Source organism: Lates calcarifer, linkage group LG20, assembly GCF_001640805.2.
Source record: "Lates calcarifer isolate ASB-BC8 linkage group LG20, TLL_Latcal_v3, whole genome shotgun sequence".
Lineage (NCBI taxonomy): Eukaryota > Metazoa > Chordata > Actinopteri > Centropomidae > Lates > Lates calcarifer.
Window position 1 is genome coordinate 6017068 of NC_066852.1, and position 16749 is coordinate 6033816.

Here is a 16749-nt window from a genome sequence, read left to right on the forward strand (position 1 = left end):
ATATAATGAATCTAAATAATGATAGAATATGTGGAGAAAAATGATTATGAAGGAAATATGTTCAGTTGACAGACATGTAATGTTTAATGGTGCCACTTCAATAGGACCCATACTATACTATAAGACTACATACTGCAACTGCTCTTTGATTCTCCACAGTTATTAACAAACTGGCCTTACTTTGCTCTGATGAGCCTGATGAACCACTGAGTGAAACATGTTTCCCTGTCAGTGTTAATAAAAGATCCTTAGTTATATTTTTATAGGATTAGTAGAGTAGAGAGTACAGTGATTGTGCTACTTATTAAAAGTACTTTGGTCAATTAGTTCATTTTTTACCTGTGAATAAATTGACTTGGCTTGACTAATCTAGAAAGCTGCTGTAAAAAGTAGATTAAAAAACAAAAATGAATGGGCTTAAAATGGTTAAAGATAGTGATTACACTGTTTGACGACATGGGACATTAAGGTAAAGTTCAGTAATTCTTCCTCTAGTACTGTATGCCAGCTGTCTTTCAAGAGTCTGAAGGAGGGCTAAAGGAAAAGTAGATTGAAGTGAGCACAGATGGCCTGAAGAAATGAGAAGTAAATAGCCTCAATGTTTCAAAACACTGATTTGATGATCTGTGCCCAGAGACAGTGAAGAAAAGACATAAGACACAGTATTTCTGTCTGTATTATGACCAGACAGTCATTTTCCTCAGAATGCAGCTCCAGACACCTCATCCCTCCTTTGACTGAACCCATACATTTTCTCAGTGGGGAGGTGGCAGGGCTATGAGCATTGTTTGGTTCACAGTGCTTCAGCATCCAGCATTTTAATGAGATCAACCAATCAACCAATGTCATGCATAAATTTGAGGCTGTGTGTACACACTCACATACACACACACACAAACAGAACATCACAACCCACCAGACACCCATTCCACACCTCCTATTGTCCCACAGTGAGACAGCAGGCTGGGGCTGCAGAAGTGGCCACAACAGGCCGACTTCTCCCCCAGGGGCCTGCATGGGGCAGATTTGCAGCAGCTCCCCCTTCTCTGTTACCAAACGTCCTCTGGGAGAAGGGTCTCCAAGCTGCTGTGGGCTGGAGATGAGGCAGATGCCGGCCACTCAAACTAATGGGAGGTCTAAGGGGGATGACATGACTCCTCTTTGGTTCCCATGCCCCGTGGCACGCTCATGTCACACTCCTGCAAGTAATACAGATGACAGCAGTGGAGAGGGTGCACTGTCCATCTGCTCTCCTGACACAAAGACACACACATACACACACACACACACACACACACACACCACACACACACACACACACACACCTTTCCTTACAGAGAGATGCAGCAGGTACTGTAGATGGAATAAAAGATGATAGCTATGTGTGTGACATGAGGGTTGTAGGAGATATGTAAGAGATAATGTATAAACACGTACACACACACACACACCACACACACACACACACACACACACAGCAGGGGGAAATGTCACATTTTTGGGAGTTGGTCTTTCAGTTTTTTCTCATCCCAGGTTTATTCATTTCACTGTTTCCTCATGAGAGTGACTGAAAAAAGAATGAGCAAACAAAAATGATCTTGTCTTAATATTCTAACATGAGGCAAAATGCTCAAGACCAAAGGCATTCACAACTGGTGTCAGTGCCTGACTCAGTTATTTATTAATGGATTTATTTAGCAGCAGTTCATTCAGATCATACATAGATGTATTATTCTGAGATATTTGAAGGAGGATATTGTAATGTTTTCAAAGTCAGTGAAGTGTTCAAATAATGGCTGATTTTACTTAAAGAAGTCCAAGCAGAGGGATTTGTACAAGACCTCCCACACGAGTCTTTTGTTTTTCTGAAAAAGCATAAAATCACTATAAATAATAATGCTAATAAGAATGCACAACAAGTGCTGATACCTTTCCAAACTCATGACCAAGTCAATAAAGATGATCTTAAAAATACATTCAGATAATTAAAACCATGATGTAAGAGCCTTCTCCTCATACATGTGTACTCCACAGTATTGCTACTACACGCTATTTTACTGATGAACAGTATATATTTCCATTTCCAGGACATGGATCCTAAGATAGACACAGAGGACAAAGGCATTTGATGTTAGGTGCTGGTGTTAATTTTCTGTTAAATTGTTCTATAATTATATTCTAATCTGTGAGAAAACAGGTAATGAAACCCCTCCTGTACATCCTCTGATTTGGATGACTTGAAGAAAGTGTAGTCAAACTAAAATTGTCCTCATTTTGTCGGGGCTCCACTGGAATTCATTGAAAGTCCTCGGTCCCACTTGTAGAAACTGTTCAGGGCTCAAAGTTTGACGGGTTTGTGGACCATTAAAAACCACCAGAACTGCAGGGCCATTCAGACACCCAGCAACACTTACTTTGCTTACTTTACATACAATTGTTTATGTTTCCTCCCTCCTTTGTCCATGTTGTTCTGCAGGGAAGCGTGCCAGGATGTACAGGGGGCCACTTCAGGCACGCGTCTTTTTTCCCTCATTATAATATCAATGAGCTACCCACCCCCCACCCACCTACTATCACCACCATATACCGTATAAACACATACGCTATCACACATTGTAGAGTGTGAGATTAATATACAGAAGCTGCCTTACTGAAATCTTTGATTTTATGTCACTTTGTTCAAACGTTTTTATTCACTCGACCCTTACTGACATATTCCATCTCCATCCAGACAGTCTGACTGTGTTGAGATGGAGAAGCAGTTCAATTCACCTCTAGGCGACGGTCACCGTAAAGAAAAACTCAAATCAATACAGTCAGTTAATCATTCATTTATTTTAAGGGCTATTTAAAAACTCGTGTAACAGCAGTTGTGAAGCTGCGTTTTGTTCTTTTAAATCAGGGCAGAGTTTTATATCAGCTTCGATGGTTGGATCAGCTCTGCTGTGTAAATAACAGTTGAGGTGTGTTTACCCTGAACCACATCCCTGCTGGCGACAGGTGCTGGAACCGACAGCCGACCAGAGTCCTTCCTAAATCAATATGGGGTTAGCGGTTCGTGTGTGTGTGTGTGTGTGTGTGTGTGTGCTGGGGGTAGACGCTTTGGGGAGACAATAGCTGGGATTGGAGCCCCCACAGGGCCGACCATGTGCCGTTGATTACCATACAGCTGTTCGTATGAGATCCAGACAAAGGCAACATGATAGTCCAAACCCTACACACACACACACACACACACACCCAGCCCGACCCCCCACCAAACACACACACTCACGCACTTTCCTCCCCCTTCACCCTTCTCCAAGCTCAAGAGTACAACAGAAGAGGCCTCAATAGCCGCGAGACGCACAATACGGTCTTAGCCAGGACCTGCCCACTCTCTGTCACCTCACACGCGTCAGAGCAATTATAATGTTGGATGTAAAGAAAGAAAGGCTATACGCTATTCTTCCCTGCTTCCTTCTGATCTTTGTTGTGTGTAGGCCAGCACCAGAATGAAATACACTTTCTAAACAATGGTCTAAATGATCTATAGGCACGAAAATGGTGTAAAAGTTAATTGCTCTCATGTTTGATTAAATGCAGGAGGGCTTAATTAGTTAATGTTGTGGTATGCCCCGTGTTTGACAATTCACCAAAACAACAAATGACTATACATTTATATTCTCTGGGTGAAAAGTTTTGATTTTTATTCTAGTCAGATTTTCCTGAAATCTCACTCCAAACACATCATCATCATTATTAAAGAAGTTGACATCACTGAGACTTGGCTAGTTTGCTGTTAAACCTTCATTTAATCAGTCTCTTTTTGAGTCAGATAGTTTCACATCAGGCCTGTGTGACCATCACCACATTAGTTTACATTTTGATTAAAATTCATGTGATGCTAAACATATCTGCCGCGCGCCAGCTTCTTATACATATTCCTATTAAGAACTTTGTCCAGATGTAATGTAGATTGTCTAAATACCCGGGCAGGCCTCCTGTGCCAGGCTGCTCCCCTGAGGTTTGCTCCGGCTCCACCTCTTTGCCTGTGACGCGCAGCATCTGAGGGTATAAAACCACTCTGCGCCTTTACACAGCAGAACCAAAACAAGTGCGATGCCAACATTGTAGGACGGAGAAGAAGACCGCCAGGAGAGGAAGGATTTAAGAGCCACCAAGAGGATCACATGTCCAGAGTGTTGAAGTTTTTTTGAGAGATTTTCCTCTACACTGTAGGAGTTGGGAATATTATTGCACACGACGAATGCGGACATTCGCTTAGAAGTGGAGAGCAAACTCTGAGGAGAAATGGCACATCTACACCTAAGATACCTCTTGGCTTTGGCCTTGGTGCACGCAGTAAGTTGGCTTCTATTTGTGATTTAATTAACATTCTCAGCATGTTTTTATGTGCAGCGCGTCTGACATCACTTCTCTGTCACCGCAGGTTTTGTCCTCTGGTGTGTTTGAGCTGAAGATTCATTCATTCCACACGGCACAGCGCATCTGCAGAAGACACAGGGACTGTCACATATTTTTCAGAATTTGTCTAAAACACCCGGAGGATGTGATCTCCGCAGAGCCACCTTGCACCTTTGGCACCGGTCAAACCAACGTCATCAGGGCCGATCACACCTCCATCTCCAGCAGCGCTCCCATCAGGGTGCCCTTTCACTTCAAGTGGCCGGTAAGTTGAACATCTTAGTGTTGCTGGATGTTTTAAGTAGGAGATAAGATAGGACTGAATTTTTAAATTTAAAAAGCGCGAAGGTCTTGCTTTTCAATTTCGACAACCATTGCTGAAAGTTAATGTACATTTTGTTGATATTTCTTCTCTTCTATAGGGAACATTTTCGTTGATCATTGAAGCTTGGAACGCCGAATCTCCAACTGAATACACAGGTAAGTTGTCTCCTGCGGTCCCATCACTCATTCACTGAACTGTATTAAACACATTTACTATCTGACGCGCGGGTTTACGCGCAGCTTCCTTGCTTGGTGCCAATGTTTTTAAAGCGTCCCTTCTCTCTGCAGACAACCAAAACAACCTCGTGAGCCGTCTGGCGACCAGGAGGAGACTTGCCATCGGAGAAGACTGGTCCCAGGACGTGCACTTTGGCGAGCAGAGCGAGCTGCGCTACTCCTACCACGTCTTCTGCGATGAGTACTACTTTGGAGACGGCTGCGCTGACTACTGCAGGCCGAGGGACGACACGCTGGGTCACTACACCTGCGACGAGGAGGGCAACCGCATCTGCCTGGAGGGCTGGAAAGGAAACTACTGCTCTGAGCGTAAGTGTACTTTAATAATTACCTACGTTCCCTTGAGCAAAGCAGTCTGTAATAATGCTGTGAGTGCAGCAAATTAAATGCAAACATAACATGTATTTGTGTTAATAAGTATGATCTCTAATTATAACAAAGACTAATTCAAAAACTAAATGAAAACAATTCAGCACTACAATGTGATGAAATCAAGTAAAGTTCACAGTATGATAGAGAGTGGCATACCTGACAATAAAAAGGATAAAATAACAGTTAAATAAATAGTCTTCTTCTAAAAACTGAGATGGGAGACAGTAAGGAGCTCTCAGCTGTTGACTCTTATTATGCAAAATAGTGTCAAGTAAGCATTTTATAGAAGACAGTCCAAACCTTTCCTGAAAAATCAGGCTAAACTTTTATCTTTTTGCTTTGGATACTCACTAAAACTCAGCTCCTGGTTGATACTGATATTTGATACAGCCACTGAGCGGGAATCTTTTCAGAGCATTATCTGAGTAATGTCCTGTAGTGCTGTGTTTTATTCTTTTGCAATGTGGTGTCCCATCTGCCTTTTGTTGTCTGTTACAATGAGAGAAAGAGTTGTGGCCTCCGTTAGATACACTCATTCATCCTTCAAGGTGATATGGGTGTGTTTGTGTTACGTGTGTTTCTCTCTCTCTCTCTCTCTGTGTGTGTGTGTGTCTGTGTGTGTGTGTGTGTGTGTAACGGAAAGGAGATAAAAGAAAGCATTTTTCTCCTGCGGTGTGCCTACCAGCTGCTTGGCTTAATACTTAACCAACAGTGAAGTCTGGAACGGGGCTGGGGTCAGACAAGGGGCCCTGTACGTGTGTGTGCGTGTGTGAGATGTATGAGAAGGCGTGCCCATTGTAATCACACACCCTCCCTCCCCTCCCTCTCCTCTACAGCCATCTGCTCGGCGGACTGCAGCGAGAGGCACGGCTACTGCGAGGCCCCAGGGGGCTGTACATGTCGCATGGGCTGGCAGGGCCCCTCCTGCAATGAATGCGTCCGCTATCCAGGCTGCCTCCACGGGACGTGCAGCCAGCCGTGGCAATGTAACTGTCAGGAGGGGTGGGGGGGTCTTTTCTGCGACCAGGATCTGAACTACTGCACTAACCACAAGCCCTGCGCCAACGGCGCAACCTGCACCAACACGGGCCAGGGCAGTTACACCTGCACCTGCCGGCCCGGCTTCGGTGGCACCAACTGTGAACTGGAAACCAATGAGTGCGACAGCAACCCCTGCAAGAACGGAGGCAGCTGCAACGTGAGTATACAATGGAATTAGATGCACTAATACTAGTCATTAATGATCCATTTATTATATACAAACAAATAAACAAGTTCACAGTCCTTGCCCAACTTCAAATTGTTTCCAGATATTTCCTCTTTAACATGAAGGTTTTTCTTCCACCCTCCACAGGACCTGGAGAACGACTACTCATGCACCTGCCCTCAGGGATTCTACGGTAAGAACTGCGAGATCATTGCCATGACGTGCGCCGACGGTCCCTGCTTCAACGGCGGAACTTGTGTAGAGACGATGACTGGTGGCTATACCTGCCGCTGCCCTCCCAGCTACACTGGCTCCAACTGTGAGAAGAAACTTGACCGCTGCAGCAACAGGCCCTGTCTGAACGGTGAGTGGACACGAGAGGGTCCCGCTCTGGCGACATCTTGTGGCGCATGTGCAGATCAGCAGTTTAAAAAAAAAATCTGAAAATGAAATTGTTTTAGTGATGATCTGTTACTGTCAGCACTAAACAGTACAAAGACAGTGTTAAATGTAATCCTGTTAACATGCTGTGTTAAATCAACGGTTGTCCCTGATCTCTTGGATGCTGAACAGAGTATTTCTCTCGTTCTGCAGGTGATGAGTGTCTGGATCTTGGCCAGAGCATCCTGTGCCGCTGTCAGGCAGGTTTTACTGGTGCCAACTGCCAGATCAATATTGACGACTGCGCCTCAAGTCCCTGCCAGAATGCCGGAACCTGCCAAGATGGTGTCAATGACTACACCTGCTCCTGCACCTTGGGTTACACTGGCAAGAATTGCAGTGTGCGCTCGGATGCCTGCGGTGTCCGTCCATGCCAGAATGGTGGCACTTGCTTCACCCACTTCACCGGGCCAGTATGCCAGTGTCCCAAGGGCTTCATGGGTCCAAGTTGTGAGTTCACGCTTCAGCCCAGTTTCAAGCCAGCCTTGCGCCAAACCTCCCAGCCTTCCTCTGCCACCCTCACCATCTCCTGCATTCTAGCTATTCTGGTGCTGGTTCTGGTTGCAGGCATTATCTTCCTGAGGAGAAGAAGGAGGCTGCAAGGGAGGAAGCAGCTGAGTGACATTGCAGTTTATAATGACTTGGAGACGGTCAACAACCTGGGAGGAAGTGAGAGAGAAGCCTTCCTCAGTCCTAATGGCCTGTTCAAGATCAGCAACAGTACAGCTCGCCTCAGCCTCTCCCTCTGCCCAGATGGCAGATCTGGGTACAGGCACAATCCCGTGGAGAGCAGCCTGGCCAGAGGTGACCGTCAGGACTTTATGTGGAGGGACGAGGCCAACCTGGGCTCTGGAGCAGGGCTTAGATGAAACAGAGAGAAAACATGGACGTTCAAACAGGGAAAGAAAAATATTAGCACTTGTTGCACCTCTCTCTTCATGCACAGTGAGGACAGGGGCAGATTCATGAGCTGAAAACTGCTCTGCTCATGCTGGAGATACTATACCTATAAAAATATAAGTATAGGCAACACAATATTGTCAAATGAACTATTCTGATGTAGATGATCTACAAAGATTAATGAAAAAGTATATAGGGCAAAGCTCTTCCATGTTTAAGATCCAAAGAGACAAAAATATGATACACCTTTCATTGGACCTACAACACAAACCAAATACAGGAAATCACAACACTCTGACCACCTTTGGAAAACCTGCCCGAAAATATGTTTTATTGGGTTATTGTCTTTAATATGTTCACTTTTTAAATTGTTTCTCATTTTTTTAAACACAGATTTTTTTGTTTCGCTTTTCAATCTTCCTTTGGTCATTATTTCCTTATTGTGCGCACCATCATTTTTATTCTTTATATTATTTATTTATTTGAAAACTTATGTTTATAGCTTCACTTTGATTGTCACAGATGTAGAGATATATTTATATGATGCTGAATGAAGACCGATGCTTGATGTTGTACCTGGATGTTTCATGGGCTTTGCAGGCTGGTGTGAAATATCCCAAAGATATTCAGAGCAGGGATATAAGGAAAATGTGCTTTATCACACAGAGCCAGCCATTACTGTAATTTATATATATATAGTTTCTATTCTAATGATTACGTTGCTCTTTCATGTGCCATTTTGATTTCATGCCAAAGTTTGTGTTATGTTACATGTTTTCATTCATATTATTTAATTTCATCATGTGGTGGTTGTGATGTGGAATAAAAGATTTGCTTTGATGTGATTCTGGATTTAAGTCTGTTCCCCATGCTTGAACCCTGTGCCTTCATTCAGACACAGTAAGGAAATTAAGATAACTGGTTTGTTGTCAGGGTATTTTTTATGGTGTTATGGTCGTTGGCAGTTGCCAGAAAAAAGTAAAAAAAAAAAAACAAAAACAAAAAAAACAAACTCTGGTAAAATTACTTGTTTTGTCCGATCAACTACTGAAAACCTCCCAAAATTCAGTTTACAGTTTACAAATCAGGTGAAAATGCCAATAATTCTAAAAATGATTTTGTCGTGAATGAATCATTTCAGCTCTAGGTGATCAATGCTGACTTGTTCAAATAGTTATTATAGTTATATGTTGTAATTATCATATACAGTTTGTGGTGCATCTCAGCTACAGATACGACCTCTAGTGGATATCTGACTTCAGTTCTGTTTGGCTGAGATACTGCACAAGTCCCTGAAATATCAACAACATAACTTACAAATACAAATATGTGATCATACAACAGGTAACCTGAAATTTATAATTGAAATATTAAACAGCATGCAGAAAATGGCTGAATAGTAGTGACATTAATAACCATACAAGTATAGGTATATAACCCACACTATAAATACTGTGACCCAGTTATATGAAGGTATGATAGATGTCAAAAGTTACAAGGAATCTAGTCAGTGAGGTTCATAACAATGTTCCACTTAAGATTTCGCTTCCACTAAAACCTACACCCAAAGTATTCAAATGTTCTTTTGGTAAGACTGATACAGGCAAAACTGAATTCTGCTTAATTTCCAGATTGGGTGAACAGTCAGCGGGGCTGAGCAACACTGTGCATACATTGATCACAGGGAATTCAATTCAAATATCTGGAACAAAACTGACTGAAGTAAACACTAGGATATCCCTATGGTACTTCATCATGAGGCATTTGCCATGAGCAGGTATAAACCTTCTTTGAACAGTGGGTTAAAAGCTTCTAAGGAAGTGAAGTTGTTTACTTGATTACTTGATAATGAGAGCACTTGAGTGTTGAAATGTGTTGATGTTCTATCTTGGGGCTGTAACAGTAAACTGATGTTGCAGCCACGCCTGTTTAATTAGCTGAATATTTCCTGTCCTGACCTCTACAAACTGTATTTTGTTCTTTGGACTAACTCTGTTGTGTGCATTTTGAATCTAATGCAAGCAAGAGCAAGCAAGTGATTTCATCTGTAAATCGCCTGTATGGACACACTGTATATAAACATCAACTGAGGGGGGGAGGAAAAAAAAAAAAACACTTGTGCCCAGCAGTGTGAGCCGTCGTCGCCTCCCCGCGCTGCTCTCTCCTCCTGCGCTTGGGAAAGACCAGTCAGACCAGTCCAGACCAGAAATGGCAGACGGTCGGACCAGGACGACGCTTCAGGAAAATGACGAAGTTTATTCATCAGATCTGGGGTCGTTTGGTGATCACGTTTGTAGTATCCCCAAGAGACATGCACGGGTTACCGTGAAGTACAACAGGAAGGAGCTGCAGAGGCGGCTGGACGTGGAGAAGTGGATCGACGAGAGCCTGGACCGGCTGTACTTGGGTCAGGTGGGTGGCCAAGAGAAAGAGAAAGACAGAGCTTTGGCTGATCTGCAGATTTGTATGAAATATCTTCTCTTTAGAAAATAACCTCAAAACACAAATGTACATGTACATTTTAAAATCTGTATCTTGCCCCACAGTAAAATCTGAAGCAGAGAGCTTTAAAAATGAAATGAAAGTTGTATTGTCAAGATTGTTATGTCACATTGAGATTGCATCATAGTCTTGAAACTCAGCTCCTGCTCCTATAATGTATGAGGTGTTTAGTGGAGGGGAGAGGTGGAGCAGCCTGGTTCTCCTTACAAGGCCAAACGTCCTGCAGATGTGCAGTCCACTGCTGTCCTCCTCTCTGAGACCTGTATCTGTCTTGGGGGTTTCTGCCTTACATGGGCAGTATGGAAACTGAGACAAGGGTGAATGATGAGAAAAAGGAAGAGGGGAAGGTTATGGAGCAGGGGAAGTGCTGTTGTATGTCCCTGGAGGAGATAAACACTGTTGCATCTGGCTGCTGAGGCAGCTGATAGGAGATTAGAATCTCTTGAGGGGAGACATGGGGAGAGGAGTGTATTTTTGGACACTGAATGCAGGAATGTGTTGTGAATGTCAAATGTTGATTATAAGAAAACAGAATTCAGAGTTTCACAATGATATAGAACTCTGTGAACTGTAAGACAACAGGTCGAGCTCACAAAGCTGCCAAGCCAGTGCTGGATGGTCCAATTAGAATATGAATTGATTAGTTTGAATCAGTTTTGTTGCCGTAAAGCAGCCTGTGGTGATAACATAACAACTCAGACAAGCATCATTTTGTTGCACACCAGTCAAACTCTCGCTAATTTTTCAGTTGTAGGGAAATTAACTGTAGGGAGCTACAGTATTAGTGTGAGTATCAGAGTATGGGGATGAAGCTGGTGGGCTGCTGAGTTGCAGTCTTGTTCAAAGGGCCCTGCCTAATTACACAGGCAGAGTGGTGTGGATGGGCGGTTGGGACTGTCCCTTCACCCAGCTGGTACAATGGCCGTTTGTTCACACACAGCAGGCCCCTGTTACTGTATTACGTGAACATTGTTGCTTTTCAGCCACCAGAGCCTAAACATACAAATGATGGACATGCAGTGGGTGTGGGCTGAATCCACAATTCAAACCTTCAGTTGCTTTTGAAACTTAAATGATTATTTTGGAGATATTGGAAATGTGTGACGAGGTATTTATTATTTTTTTTATCTCTTCTAATGGTTCCGCAGGCTGACCTGGCCTGAATTTCTCCTTAAGTACCCAAAGTTTTTTCATTGTCACAAGCATCTCAAGGTTTCCTTGAATTAACCACATGTGTGACTGAGTGAGCACCACGCTTCTATACAGAGGTGTAGTAAGCACATTACTTTCTAACTCCAAAGATTCTTCAACTTTTCAAGCTTCAACCCAACTGATAATGACTCAAGTGACATCGATTTAGGACATTCATCAGATTTCACACAGTTCCCTCTGGAGCAATAAAAGGCTTTACAGCACACAACTTGTATGCAATAGTACTCCCCAATTCTTGCAAACAGATTGTGATGTGTAAAAGTCCCTTTTAATCTCTGCTTGAACCATTCCTTTAAATATACATATTCATATATACCCTTAAATCTGTTGAAATAAATTGGAAAACCTGAATGAAAATGGTAAATGGGTGGACTGCATTTATATAGCGATTTTCTGGTCATATCGACCACTTAAAGCTCTTTACAGTACAATAAAGTACAGGTCACATTCATCCATTTACACACACATTCATACAGTCTTATATATTCTGTCTTATCCTCCTGACCCACCGCTGCACAAAACATAACATAACATAGAATTTTCTGTCATATTCATGCAGCTTTGAAAATAACCTTGGTTTAAATATTTCAGTTACTAAAAGTGTGATATATAAATACATAATTTTCAGAGTTTCAAGGGGGATTTATGGGGAAGAGCAAGGTTCGAGAGGCTGAAGCAGATCATAAATGCTTGTTAGAGGAACATCCATCTTGTATGGTGACTCATTAAGATTATGTATATGTGTGTGTGTGTGTGTGTGTGTGTGTGTGTGTGTGTGTGTGTTCAGGAGAGTGACATGCCAGAGGAGGTGAACATTGATGACTTGCTTGACTTGCATGACGTTGAGGAGAGAGTCAAAAAGTTACAGGTAACATGACCTGCATGACAACTTCATTCAAACAGTGATTGTGAGAGCTGATTATGTAATAGAAAGAGAAGGTTTTTGTTATCAGTCACAGCCATTTCACATCATGATTTGTAAGTTTCAGCATTAAGATGGTCAGATTTTGGTCAGGGAGTCATGTTTGAAAGAGTTCATATTATATGGTGTTTATTACTGGTTTATTACAACATTATCCCATTTTTTTTTTGAACAGCAACTTCTTCGAAAGTGCAATAACAACACAGAGGTATGTTTTAACTTGGCTCTTACATTTCCAATGCAAGATTACTGATGATTACATACACATTATATATGCAAATATATACCTGCATGCATGCACACACACAACCAAACTGAAGCTGTGGCACCTGACACCTCATCCCACTGTCTCCACATGATCCAACAATGGCTTTCTGTGTCCTCTTGCCTTTTCCTTTGCATTTTAATGCTGAAACAATGAGTCTTTCTGGACACTGTGGCCTAGTCAGAGATGCAAACACAGGCAAAAGAGCAGGGAGGATCAGTGCAGCTTCTTCTTTTCTTATTCAGACTCTGATATGGTTCACGTTTTTTTTTTTTTTCAAGTCTGTCTTAATACAATACTTACACATCTATTCCTGTGCATACTAGTCATTAAGAAATCCTTTACATGCTTCCAGTGGCAATCATGGTCCACAGCCCCTTGTTTGTTTATCTGAAGTTAATGTATGGCTGTCCGTGCTGAGCTTCAAACTACTGCAGCCTTATTTTAACTACTGATTGTACCGATGGATTTTTGTCCAGAACAGGGACTGTGGATTTTATACCCCATCACTTACATTGAAAGGTGTCTCTTAAGAGCCCGTATGGACAGGAGGAATAATTACTGCAAGCAAAACCTGTTTTTCTGTTATTCATATGGGCATATGAGTATTGTTTAAAGACAAACTTGATATATTTTGAACCTATCCTTTACATTTGCTATATGTAAGTTTTTGCTATTGCTGCACAGCTATGTTGGCATTAACAGCTGTTTACTTACTAATCTAGAAGAAAAGCTGCAAGTTCAGCGTCAAACTTAATTCTTCCGCTGTTAACAGCAGTGGTAAGAAACTTCTGTTTTTTCTACTAAAGTTGGCATACTAACCAGCTAGCACTATCGCATCCTGTCTCGTAACACCACTTTGTGATAGTGAGTCACTGTAGTGTCCAGTCTGCCCGCAGTCCAAAGTGAGATGAAGAAAACGTCCTTTTCTTGTGAATGCAGCAGTGGAGCTGGCAAAAACTAACATATAGCATATGCAAGAGCTATTGGAAATTAAATAGGTTTGGTCACATCATGCAACTCAGGTTTGTGCCTAAAGACATTAATAGATAGTAAAATACCCTCAACATAAACAGCCACAGCCAAGACTAGACTTAACTTTTCTACTGCCTCTTAATGTCTATAAAAGGAAGACAAAAGCACATGAAGCCAGAGCCAGACAAATGCTTACAGTCAGTATTTATTGGACTGGGGTTAATTGTTTTGCCCATCCTCTTGCACTGTTGCCATAACACACTACAACTGGGCACTGCGTCTCTTGTCAGCATAAAATTTCAGCATTATAGAAAGTAAGCTGTGAAAGAGGTAAACCAAATGTTATGTTTAGAAAGTGTCATCTGGCAGATCACTCACTGATAACTTATTTTCAACATTTTTAGTGATTTATTTTGACAGTGGCCATGAGTAATCACGAACAACACATTTACAACACAAAACAAAAGAATAGACAGAGTGAGACCTTCCTCCACTGGGCCTTTAAATCATCCTCCTGGAGGCCAACTGCGCCATGGCCTTCTTCCATCTATGGACATAACAACACTGAAAATACTCAGAAAGGGGTGGAAAAGGACTACACACTAAATTTATTTGGCACTATGTCTGCTACACTACTGATAATTGCTGTTTGTTTTCTAATGTTCTGGTAACGGCTGTGTGGATATTGTTTTTGTCATTTAGTGCATGGGTATGGGGGTTTTATCAACAGTGATCTGGAGTTACTATCAGTGGCCAGTGATCCAGATGCTTCCAGATGTTTCCATTTAAAGTATATGAGTATGAGATGCTTCCCCCAAAAATGCTCACGTCCCTTCTCCATAACAAGAGTCTATAGTATTTGTCTCCCTGTCAGTGCTACTGTCAGCACAGAGCCCATTGATTCCCTAACAACGACATAAAAATTTAAAACAGCTCACAAATATATTGTTTCTTTCATTCTCTTAACAGGCTAAATAATTTCCTAAAATAGCAGGGCATTTTAGCAAACACTACTCAAAAAGGAGAAAATTGTTGATTTTGGATTAGTCCACATTTGGTGCTCCAGTGAGTTTTTCTAGCAACAGGATGGTGTATGTGAGATTGACTCAAAATAAACGAGTGAGTGCATTCATGGCGATGAAGGAACATGTGTTGAGTGCAACAATGTGACTTACTGATGTTTTTTTGGACAACAATGGAGCTCTATGGCACAGAAGAATAAGATATTTCAGGCTTTACTTGTTATTAGAATACATTCATTATTTGTTAACAAATGGAAAACATAGATAATATCACTAGATTACTCCTCTAATGTCCACATACTGTATATGCTAAATGTCAAGTTCAACATGGATATCTGATGAATGACTGGGGATCATGAAATGCAATGAAAATATATATTTTACATTCAATTCTATTTCACACCTGCTCTGGTTACTGTATACTTCCACAGACCTTCATCAGAGAGCTGGTGGGAAAGCTGGAGGGAGTTCACAAGCAGGACGAGCTGCAGAGCGAAGGCATTGAGCATCCAGTCATCTGTCACAGCCACTATCGCCATGAGCCTTACCACTTCAACAACCCACAACACCACCAACACCACCAACACCACCACTTCCACCACACTCAAGGCCAAAATCAGACCCTCTGACATCCCCCCAATACACACACACACGCACATACACACATCCCCATTTTGTTGTTGTGTATGCACACACAGATGCACATGCATGCAGGAAATGTGTGACCTAGCAACCTCTCAGTGATAACAAGACTCCCGAGAGTTTCTGCTCTCAGCCAAGCATTAGTCCAGAAAGTTAACCCACTGTAAAACACAGCTTGTAGTTTTTACACTTTATTTTTTGTGAGGATTAGACAAACAAGATATCACGTTAATTAGTGTGCTCAGGTGCTAATAGGCTACCTGTTTCCCCTGCTTGACGTCCTTATGCTAAGCTAAGTCTCTGCTGCCTGCAGCCTGACATTTAACAGACAGATGTTTGAGTGTTATCAATCTTCTCATCTAAGTCTTGGCAAGAAAGAAAATAAGCATGTTTAGCAAACTTTCAAACAGTTTCTTTAAGCATTTAAAGATACTGATTTTTCTGACCTTTCTCATATGTGAATAATTGGCCGATGATAATACATAAAAAAAATCAACTTTAAAACTAATCTAAGAGCAATGTCTTAACTCTTGATGTGCCATTTACCAATTTCAGTAATCATACAGGAAGAAACACATAGACACACACATAGAAATAGCAGTTTTTCCACCCACAGGATCCCCACAATTCCAGTATTTACTTGCAGCACCAAAACATAGGACTCTGACTTTTACTCAACTGGAAATATTTGTCACTATCTTGCTCCTACTATTATCACTCTCTCCATGTACACATAGTTGGATGCAACAGTTTGTGGCACTAACTCATGAAGTATCTGATGAGAGTAGATGAAGGAAAGTAGGATCAACAAAAATAGCATATACGAACTCTTAAAAATAACATTTTAAAATAACATCCTGATAAATAACATCCAACACTGATCATCTAAGGGTGGATTTTAGATCACTGTGAGTTCAACATCGAAGTGGTCCAATTACAGTGTGTTCCTCCTTCCACTGAACACACAAATATGTTAGATGCACCATTTTTTAGATTAAATTGCCAGCTTAGATGCAAACACTAACATCTGTTAAATTATGATAATTATTTATTGTCATGATTACAGGAAATGGACAGAGTCAACATACCAGTAAAATGTAACACTGGCAATAATCCTGCTGCATTGCTTACACTGTAGTTTTTAATGTTATGTCATTTATCCCTCTCTTTTTAAGCTGTGTTGTTAATACATTTTCAGTTTTGTATTGACGTACATTCACAGAATTTTGACTCTGCAAAGAGATGTCCATGCTTTGCAGGAACTGCTAATAAATCAATTTCTTTTACTGTGGGTGCATTGTTTTATGTTTGTGGGTTATGT

The 16749-nt window shown here is 41.7% G+C and overlaps 2 protein-coding genes across 2 annotated transcripts; both read left to right on the forward strand.

Annotated features, from left to right (window-relative positions):
- The first annotated feature begins 3852 nt into the window (after positions 1 to 3852).
- Positions 3853 to 8738, forward strand: dlb (deltaB). The gene is made up of 7 exons (XM_018692649.2): positions 3853 to 4344; positions 4433 to 4672; positions 4830 to 4887; positions 5020 to 5277; positions 6177 to 6538; positions 6695 to 6911; positions 7142 to 8738. Exons 1-7 carry the CDS (start codon positions 4294 to 4296, stop codon positions 7855 to 7857), a joined length of 1902 nt encoding a protein of 633 aa, XP_018548165.1. The 5' UTR covers positions 3853 to 4293; the 3' UTR covers positions 7858 to 8738.
- Positions 8739 to 9889: 1151 nt separating this feature from the next.
- On the forward strand, positions 9890 to 16714 carry ppp1r14aa (protein phosphatase 1, regulatory (inhibitor) subunit 14Aa). Its single transcript, XM_018692547.2, has 4 exons — positions 9890 to 10300; positions 12390 to 12470; positions 12700 to 12732; positions 15218 to 16714. Exons 1-4 carry the CDS (start codon positions 10097 to 10099, stop codon positions 15413 to 15415), a joined length of 516 nt encoding a protein of 171 aa, XP_018548063.1. The 5' UTR covers positions 9890 to 10096; the 3' UTR covers positions 15416 to 16714.
- Positions 16715 to 16749: the final 35 nt, after the last annotated feature.